The sequence below is a fragment of the Triplophysa dalaica genome, chromosome 12 (genome assembly GCF_015846415.1).
Source record: "Triplophysa dalaica isolate WHDGS20190420 chromosome 12, ASM1584641v1, whole genome shotgun sequence".
NCBI lineage: Eukaryota > Metazoa > Chordata > Actinopteri > Cypriniformes > Nemacheilidae > Triplophysa > Triplophysa dalaica.
In genome coordinates, this window is record NC_079553.1 from 7,190,603 (window position 1) to 7,200,437 (window position 9,835).

The window sequence follows — 9,835 nt, forward strand, 5'->3', positions numbered from 1 at the left end:
AAAGACAGAACTAAGCATGCAGACTCAAAAAACACATATTTTTTGTAGTAGTCAATGCCAAAGAACTGCACTTAACAAACCAGTATTTTCTGCCACACTTTACAGTAAGGTTGTATTTGTTGACATTAGTTGATTTATTAGCTTACATACACTAACAGTGAACATTATTTCTTCAGTATTTACTAATACAATTATTTTCAATAAAAATTGTAACCTAAAAGTTTTAATGTGTATTAAACTATCATGAACAATTGGCTTTTAACCAATAAAATAATAATAACCAAAGATAAATAAATAATAAATGCTGAAAAACAATATTGCTTATTGATATTTCATGTTAGCTAATGCATTAACTAATGTTAACAAATACAAACTTGTTGTAAAGTGTATTTTTTCTTTTTTTTGTCAGAAGGAGAGTGTAATGCAATCACCCTTCAGATGATAATGGAGTTCGCCACTGGAGCTTCATCAGTGCCGCCACTGGGTTTTCCATATTCTCCACAAATAGAGTTCCTTCATGATCATGGAAAAATCTTTCCAGAGGCCAATACTTGCCTTGTTGTACTTCGGCTGCCAATACACGCAGAATATGAAATGTTTAAAAGGTACATGACAGATGGAATTGTGCAAAGCCCAACTTTTGGTGTTGTCTAAAGTTAACTTTAGGTTTATTATTGATGGATCAAATCAGTTTTAGATCAGTGTTTTAAGACTCATCCGAAATGGTGTTATAGCTGTTGCAACATGCTGTATTTGTGAAAACAGTTAATTAAAAAATACATTTGTCATGATTTACTCCTGTAATGTTTCACTGATGTATATAAAGTTGTATTGTTAGATTTTAAATATCTAAAGGGATTTTAGATCCAGTCTAACACTTGCTGCATTTACAGATGACATGTTCATCCCAAAATAAAACTCATTGTTCCCCATTATGTGTATTCTTGCTCCTTGTTTGAACAATTGACAATTTTATTGAATGTTTCTACTTTTACATACAGGTGGTTCTGATTCACTGTCATTCTCCAACACCTTTATATTTAGTATCACTGTGTGCTTTAATTTTGACACATCTGACATTAATCCTTTTTCAAAAAGGTGCATATAAATGCAAAGACAGGTATGGGAGCACAGCAAAGTTGTAGTAAAAAATACATCTTACAGTACAAAAGAATACCATCGACTCCACTACATCACATTAATTTGATAAAACATTAGCAATTTCTGCACAGCATGCCTGAAACTTCATCTGCATATCCGTTATGTGGTCAATTGCATGTAAAACAGTCTCTAGTTGTTGCGGAGTGAGGTTTATTTGAGGTTGGTTTACTATTACAGCTGGGATCTCTTCATTTTCAGCTGTGGGCAATGATTCAATGCCATGCTGAGCAAGGAGTGCATTAAAATGTTCAGGTCTGTAGAGATTTTCTCCAAACACATTATTGATGGCTGTATTGTCAGTTTCCATCCTTGAAAGCATTCCTTCTGTCCAGATTTGAGTTGGGGTTTTATTGTTTTCTGTGCGCAGAGAATGGTTATTCCATGCCTCTTTAAAATGCTGTAGTTTAGCTTGAATTTGTGGAAGAAAAACTACTCTGAGTGAAACTTTGTGAATGTCATTTTCTGGTTCTAGAAGTTCAGAATCCTCAAGAGTGTAGAAAGTGTTGTAGAATGGTTGTAACACATGTAAAAACACATCCCTCCACAAACGCTCTATTCTTTGATTGTGGACTGATTCCCCAGTGATGTGACTCCGGCGTTGCAGTCCTAGGACAAGATTCATGAAAGGGCGAATTGTATATTCTCACCACCATGATCTGACCTGACCCTGGAGGGAATACCATAAAGACACGTTGCTTGTATAAACTGAGACAGGACAGTGCTGGAACAGTTGTCAGCGTTGCAGTTTAGATATGTGATGACCCGTGAATTTCCATCAATGGAGCCGTGAATAACAAATCCCCATCTAATAGGTGAACAAAAAGAAGTTAATTGTTAAAAATAAAGTATTCTTTATTCATATTTCAAAATGAGCAACTGATGAATATAGGCATGCTCTAATCAAGAAATTATGAAGTGCTTGTTTAACAACCACAATATCCTGTACAGAGTATTATAGTAAGAACAGCCAACTTAAATTTTAATATCACTTGGTATTTAAAAATATACTTTTCAATGTATTAGTAGTTAACTTGGGTTTGCACTTAGTTAATAACAACTAACCAGTCTGTGTGCTTATTTATAATTGGTTAATATATTAATTCACAAAATAAATAAACATTTGTACAGTCACAATAGTGTTACATGTAAACCGTAAAGTAACTTAACCTTCCAAATGATCATATGCAGGTGATAATGCAGGTTACAGCTAAACGCCTTATCATACCATATAATGGTGCATTAGCAGAACTAAAGGCTACCACAACTATTCTTAAACTAACCTTATGAGGCGCATATTTCCATCAATGTGCCAAAGACTGTTGGGGTAGGGCACATGATACACTCTTCTGGCCACTGTGCTACTCCATCTCCTCGCAGCAGCTGCTGGGTTGACACGGACCAACATCTCACGCACCCTTTGCCGTGAAACACTCAAACCTTCTGCAATGAGTAAGGCTCGCATAATCTAAAAGGGGTTTATTGAAAAGGTAATTCAGTCTGAAAAAACGAAAATAGCAGATTCTATAGTGAGACCACCAAGGCTTACCTCATTCCCAGAATTTGGAAACTCTACATGGAGTCGTCTTACTACATTTTCAAGCTCCTCCTCATCCACTGCTGCCATTCTTCTCCTGATGGGTTCACCAAGCAGCTTCGATCTCTTGTACAGAAATGACGAAGAGCACCCCAACATTCTGGCCATTCGTCTTACTGTGTGACCTTTCTTTATTAAAAATTCAATTTGGTCACGCGTTATATGAATGGCTGGTCTACCTCGTCTACCTAAAATTGAAAATCAGAAAACTTATTTGTCTTGCTGAATTGTAGCTCCTAATAATAACCAACAAATCATAAGAAAAACAGAATTTATCATATGTATAATTAGACAATGTACTGCTAAAAACAATATCAACAACAGAGAATATTGGGCTCTTGGAGTCGCTCTTTGTATTATTTTTAAAGGTGAAGTGTGATACAAAATATAGACCATAAGACTTCGAATTAATTTATATTTAAAGTTACTGATGAACTTGATGTATGTAACACTTTTGGCTTTTTCTCATCTCAAATAAATTGTAGATCTTTTCAGGCTTTTTTCTATTGTGATAAAATAACATTATATAGACCCACAGCTACATATACCATTAAAAGACGCATTTAATTTGGATGTTATATGTAAATAGACAGTAAGTTACTGCAATTGAATCAAAACCATTTCAAAAGGCTAAAACTCACCTGAGCTATTTCGAGAGACAGAGAAAGCACCAGTTCCCTCAACCCGTGAATGCGATGACACCATTGTTCGAAGATCGTCAAGACTTTTGTCAAGTTCTTCAAAAGTCTCTGGAGATAGTAAATGTGAAATACGCCGTGCGTTTATTAAGCAGTGATCAATCGCACGAAGTTCCCGCTCCGTACAAGTTCCCTGGCGTTGAGCTCTTTCAATATTTTGACATTTTCTTGCTATTTTGTCGAGAACTGTAGCCGCCATGCTTCCTAAATTCAGTATTAGTCTTCATTCACGTCATAGAAAACTGTTGTTATCCATTAGCAGTGCACTAGCATTAGGTAGGGACTGAGCGCTCTGGTGAAGGGGAGGAGCTGAGCAAATTAAGTCTCACGTCACACAACTATGGCAAGCCGTTTTGACATAAAATACCCTTGGCTGTACTAGTCATAATTTAGTTTTGACTAGTCAAAATTCCAATTCCAGATATCTCTTCTGTAATTTTGAGTCGTCACAATTGGAATTACTATATCTACAATGTGATTATGACTAGTCATAACAGGCAATGAAGATATCTATAATGTTATTTTGGCTATTCATAATATACATTTGAGATATCTACAATACTGTTTTGACTAGTCATACTCTTCCATTGAAGAATATTTTCAGATATCTACAAATGTGTTTTGACTAGTAGAAACTGCAATTAAAGATATCTATAATTCATTTTGTACTAGGCATAATTCCAATTAGAGATATCTTGAACTAATTTTTACTAGTGATAATTAAATTAGAGATATCTCTAACTGAGTTACCACCAGTAGAAATCATAATTAGAGATATCTGTAACTGGTCTTTGACTAGTCATAATCACATTTTAGATATCTTTAATGAACCATTTCTAAAGATATCCCAAAACACATTTGCAGATATCTGAAAGTAACTTATTACTAGTCTTATTTTAATTGTAGATATCTTGAATTGGATTTTTGACTTGACAAAACTAAATTAGAGATATCTTGAATTTAAATTCTTCTTAGTGATATCTCATTTAAAGATATCTGCAATTTAATTATGAATATCTCAGTCTGATTTTTAACTAGGAAGATCTTTCTTGCATATATCTTCATTTAGCTCGGCGACAGGAAGAATTTCAATACAGATATCTCTAAGTAACATTTTTACTAGTCAAAATTACTTTGTAGATATCTAAATCGTGCATGCAAATACACGTTTCCTAAGCCCCGCCTTTCTTTATTTCACAGCTATTTCGAGAGACAGAGAAAGCACCAGTTCCCTCAACCCGTGAATGCGATGACACCATTGTTCGAAGATCGTCAAGACTTTTGTCAAGTTCTTCAAAAGTCTCTGGAGATAGTAAATGTGAAATACGCCGTGCGTTTATTAAGCAGTGATCAATCGCACGAAGTTCCCGCTCCGTACAAGTTCCCTGGCGTTGAGCTCTTTCAATATTTTGACATTTTCTTGCTATTTTGTCGAGAACTGTAGCCGCCATGCTTCCTAAATTCAGTATTAGTCTTCATTCACGTCATAGAAAACTGTTGTTATCCATTAGCAGTGCACTAGCATTAGGTAGGGACTGAGCGCTCTGGTGAAGGGGAGGAGCTGAGCAAATTAAGTCTCACGTCACACAACAGCAGATTCGACTAGGAGCAGACACAATTCAGATATCTTTAAATATAATTGTGACTAGTCGAAACTGAATTCGAGATATCTTTAAATACTTTGCGTATGTGTGACGCGTTCATTTTAGATATCTATGACGTCATTACAGATATCTCAAATAGAGTTTTGACTAGTCAAAACATATTTACAGATATCTCGAATCAGATTTCTTACTAGTGCAATTATAATTGCAGATATCTCTAATTATCAATGTGACTAGTCAAATTATAATTATGACTCGTCGAAAACAACGGAAACTATCTACAATATATTTTATGGATAGTCAAACCAAAGGTTTTTATGTCAAAACGGCTTGCCATAGTGTGTGTGTGGAGTTTGCATGTTCTCCCCGTGCCTCCGGGTACTCCGGTTTCCTCCCCTGGTCCAAAGACATGCATGGTAGGTTGATTGGCATCTCTGGAAAAATTGTCCGTAGGGCGTGAGTGCGTGAGTGAGTGAGAGTGAGTGAGTGAGTGAGAGTGAGTGAGTGAGTGTGTGTGCCCTGCGATGTGTTGGCACTCCATCCAGGGTGTATCCTGCCTTGATGCCCGATGACTCCTGAGATAGGCGCAGGCTCCCCGTGACCCGAGGTAGTTCGGATAAGCGGTAGAAGATGGATGGATGGATATAGAAAGATCTACATCTCATTGAATACTATAATGGGGCTTAAAGTTTATTATTGCATGTGCATAACATGAAGTAGTTCATTTTACTTATTTTTAAAGTATACAATATGAAAATATAATTTGCAATACTTTACAGGTATATTAATAATGAAAATGTATACTTTTTCCATTATCACAAGGCAGTGTTTAATGCAAAGCTTCAAACTAACTTTAATTATTTTTGTCCAGTTTTTCCAGCTAAAGCTTCTCAGTTACAAATATGCTGACAGTAATTATGAGTATCTGCAAAGTCCTCTTTGATACATCAATGCCTCGTGCCTGTTAGCTATACTTCTGCATCCGAGAAGGACTTACTCCCTTGCTCTTTGTTCCGAATGGTTTGCATTGAATTTGTGTGGGTGTTTGTGCGTGAAACCTCCTCTGTGAAAGCCGTTTCCAAGACCTTCAGTATTGATTTGCGCATCTTGTCTTTAAAGTCTTGTCCCATGAAAACATACAACAATGGGTTCAAGCAGCTATTTAGGAATGCCAAACTGGTTGCAATGGGAATTCCAAGACTGTTGATGTACTGAAGGGTGGTTTCTGTATGGTTTACCATCTCAATGAGGACCAGAATATGGTACGGAGCCCAACACAAGAAAAAGACGGTGATCACAGCAGCAATGATCTTAAAGGGACGTCCAGTCCGGCCAGACATTGATCGGTTCTTTTGTAGACGACAGATTATAACAGCATAACAGGATACAATGATTGCAAAGGGCACCACAAAGCCTAACAAGAAACGTGTGATGATCATGGCACGATGCCGTAAAATACGAAGCGCCACCACTTCTGGTGTTTTATAATCATCAGAGAGTGCAAAGTTACTGAAGCAGTTGATTGTGTTTTTATCGGTGTGGGAAGGTGCAGTATCCTTGAAGACAAAGTAGGGTGAGCTCAACGCTAGCGCAAACAGCCAAACGCCGAAGCTCACAACCGAAGCACGACTCACATTCCGATGGTTTTGTGCCCAGATTGGCCGCACCACAGACACACAGCGGTCAATGCTGATGACAACCAGGAGGTAAACGCTCGCAAACATGTTGAGAAAAGCAAGGGTGCTGTTGAATTTACACATGAACTGGCCGAAAGGCCAGTGGAAGTCCATAGCTGTATAAACCACGCTGAGAGGGAGAAAGGCTGTGAATAGGAAGTCTGCTACAGACAGGTTAAGAAACCAGACAGTGTTGACTGTTCTCTTCATTTTAAAGCCAGTTACCCAAATCACAATGCCATTGCCTACGACTCCAAGTACAAAAGCCAGACTGTAGACTATAAGTGACATTATGTTCAGAGATTTCTTGAGCTCCGTTTGCTCATCATCGTAATAGTAGTATTCCTCGGTTGAGTTGAGATGGAGTGGACTCTCTGTGAAATTGGCTGGATCCATCATTGCAAATATCAATCTGAATTGACAGAAAAAAGATAGATTCAATACTGATATCCAAAAATAATCATAAATAGTCAGAAACCAAAACCAACAAACTTACACGTTGTTCTATTTTAGTCCACTAGAGGACAGAACATGACTAAGTTTGGCATAACGGGAAAGCTCTCAACATCATTCTGCTTTCTCAACCGCTATTTCACAAAGAAGTTCTTCATATATTAATGTGACTGACTTTTATAACGCGATGCTTATTGTACGGGCTACATCTGTTATGCCATCGCTCTGCATTAATGTATTTTAACTTTTATATTAGTCTCTGATGTTTCTGCTTCCGCATCTTCTTTTCAACGAAGGTCAATGGACTTTAAAGGAAGTGTCGTTTTATATGAGACACATTTCTCTTAACAAAACACATAAAAAATACGCCTACATAAAATAATGCTATCCATTACAGTATGTAAAATATACCAGATTTCCGATTTGTCAAAAGCATTTCTTCAAAAACACTTTAACCTAGACAAAACTTCATCACACAGAATCAATGGACGACAAACAAAAGTAGACAGTCTGTTTTTATAACACATCTTATCGTTGATTATAAAATATTAAGATATTGGTTTCTTAACTCCAATGTAACAGCGAAAATTCTTTCATGCATTTGAAAAATGAAATTCAGTGATGACATAAGTGGCCCATTAATGATATTAAAACAAAATGCTTACCAAGAGTTGCCAAACAAGTAATTTCCACAGTATTATAAAGAGATTCGCTCACACCTGTGACTCGCGCGACCAAAACTGTAAGAATCCACTGATCGACAAGACGCACAATCCCCGTCTGCGTGACGTCACCCCAGCTCCATCCTCTTCAGCCGACTCAGTTGTTGCTCTATCATATATCTTCGTTTCACTATATTTTGTAGTTCTTATGTTTAACAAACTGTATTATTTAAGTACACAAATTTTGCTTCAGCAAACTTTTGCAGTTTATTAATGGTGAATACTTTCTGTCTTTTCCATAGAATTGAGTGTGCGGTTTGAAGGAGGTATAGAGCAAGCAACCATTCCTCGACAGAGCGGAGAACAGAGTTGAGGCGAGCACCCACATAACATTGTGAACATTTCAATAAATAAAGACAAATGTACCTAACTACAAATGTAGTATTTATTGTGTTGTTTTCTTACTCTTTAATGTTTGAATTTTTACAATTTAGCCTCTGTAGGAGTTTTCAAGGAGAAGATGGTATTAAAACCGAATTCCATGACAAAGCCTGTTCTAAAACTGGAGTAAAAAACCATCATTCTAAGGGAATTTTCTCTCTCAACACCCCAAACCAAACGCATTTTGGTTGATCAAATAACTAAGTGTTCATAACTCATAGTCACGCAATACTTCCATCCAACTTCTTCAATTTTGGTGACATCATTCTGCACTTTAGCATTTCATCAAATTTCCTGTCCAATCGAATGCTCATGCAGTGCACTATAGGGGAAAGGGAGTGATTCGGACAATGAAACTATGCTATTCATAGAGGGAATCTGGTTATGTGTATGTGACCTGGTAAATCAGAAAACATTTTGAAAATGATGTATCCAACCCATTTAGATTCTACACAGAATAAAGGAGATCAAACATTGCCAATGTTTAACAACTGTGGCTGTCACACGCTGTCAAATGTGGTTTGGCCTGCTTGTGAAAAAAGCTACTTGAACACCGTTTTCCTATTTCAGTTAAAATTCCCAAAATTAATGAATGTGAATGAATGAATAAATAAAAAATATTTTTTTCCATGGAAAGGAAATATTTTCAAAGGTTAATTTGTTGGACCTTCATATTAAATATACAGTATATAAAAGCACAGCAATATGATGGAGGAAATTTAATATTTCAGTATAGGACCCTTAATTAATATCATATAAGGGAACTAAAAATCGGCAGTCATGATCATGTCAATGAGTATGTGTCTTGATTGATGTCATAGACTGCATCATAAGATTATTTTCTGAAAATAAATGATAATCAAAGCAATGCCAAGGTCATAGGTTTGATCCCGGGAGATTGCACATTGTGTGAAACTAAAGGTATAGTGCTTTGGCAATAAAAGCAATAAAATAGCATAACAGAATAATTTTTGCCTCACCTCTTTACAACGTTTCTTTGCAGACTCTGCAGATGTAAAAGTCTTTCAGAAGATGTGGACTCCTGCAACTGCTACTGAGTTTATCCAATTTAAGAAATGTTATTGAAATGGACAGTCTTCAGACCCTTTCCTCTGTATCCTATGCAGGATATAAAACACTTTATTTTGTGGGGGATCTCATTGCAATTAACCACAAAGAAATAAAAGTTAGCTTATCAAAATGCAACTTCAGTTTACAACAGCTTTAAAATGAAATAAATATCTCTGAAAGTTGACTGTGCATCGTTTGAAGTGTTCCTGACTTTTAATGAGGTTTTAAGATTTCATAATCTTTGAACAGCCGTAAAAAAACTTGAGAAGTAACTATGTCCTTGACGCAACTAGCCCAAAGCAAGGCTGCTGATCACTAGTTCTTCTATCTTCTTCTATTCTTCCAGTACGTGAGTGTGCAATGATCCTAGACAATTTAATCCAGACATAATAATCGTACACAACTGGTGCATTCGAAGAACTGTATTATACAGAACAACAATACGTATTACATACGTATCTGTAAGAATGAGTCT

At 36.4% G+C, this 9,835-nt stretch overlaps 2 protein-coding genes across 3 annotated transcripts; both read right to left on the bottom strand.

Moving 5' to 3' along the window:
- Positions 1 to 891: 891 nt before the first annotated feature.
- LOC130433086 (uncharacterized) lies at positions 892 to 4,148 on the bottom strand. The gene is made up of 4 exons (XM_056762774.1): positions 3,397 to 4,148; positions 2,708 to 2,943; positions 2,442 to 2,626; positions 892 to 1,966 (listed from the first exon to the last, which is right to left on the bottom strand). The coding sequence occupies exons 1-4, from the start codon at positions 3,650 to 3,652 to the stop codon at positions 1,780 to 1,782; spliced, it is 864 nt and encodes a 287-aa protein (XP_056618752.1). The 5' UTR covers positions 3,653 to 4,148; the 3' UTR covers positions 892 to 1,779.
- A 1,578-nt stretch (positions 4,149 to 5,726) lies between these two features.
- LOC130433054 (chemerin-like receptor 1) lies at positions 5,727 to 8,005 on the bottom strand. 2 transcript variants are annotated; one of them, XM_056762712.1, is made up of 2 exons: positions 7,906 to 8,005; positions 5,727 to 7,145 (listed from the first exon to the last, which is right to left on the bottom strand). In XM_056762712.1, the coding sequence occupies exon 2, from the start codon at positions 7,130 to 7,132 to the stop codon at positions 6,026 to 6,028; it is 1,107 nt and encodes a 368-aa protein (XP_056618690.1). In that variant the 5' UTR covers positions 7,133 to 7,145; positions 7,906 to 8,005; the 3' UTR covers positions 5,727 to 6,025. The 2 variants fall into 2 exon arrangements, with proteins under 2 accessions (XP_056618690.1, XP_056618689.1); XM_056762711.1 differs by having other exon boundaries at positions 7,852 to 7,971.
- Between the last annotated feature and the right edge of the window lie 1,830 nt (positions 8,006 to 9,835).

What these genes read in the sequence shown, in the direction of transcription:
- LOC130433086 (XM_056762774.1), bottom strand. Translation starts at nt 3,652, where the DNA reads ATGGCGGCTACAGTTCTCGACAAAATAGCAAGAAAATGTCAAAATATT. An exon ending in TGTCTCTCGAAATAGCTCAG is followed by an intron (nt 2,944 to 3,396) that starts GTGAGTTTTAGC and finishes TTTCAATTTTAG; the next exon opens with GTAGACGAGGTAGACCAGCC. An exon ending in TTCCAAATTCTGGGAATGAG is followed by an intron (nt 2,627 to 2,707) that starts GTAAGCCTTGGT and finishes AACCCCTTTTAG; the next exon opens with ATTATGCGAGCCTTACTCAT.
- LOC130433054 (XM_056762712.1), bottom strand. Translation starts at nt 7,132, where the DNA reads ATGATGGATCCAGCCAATTTCACAGAGAGTCCACTCCATCTCAACTCA.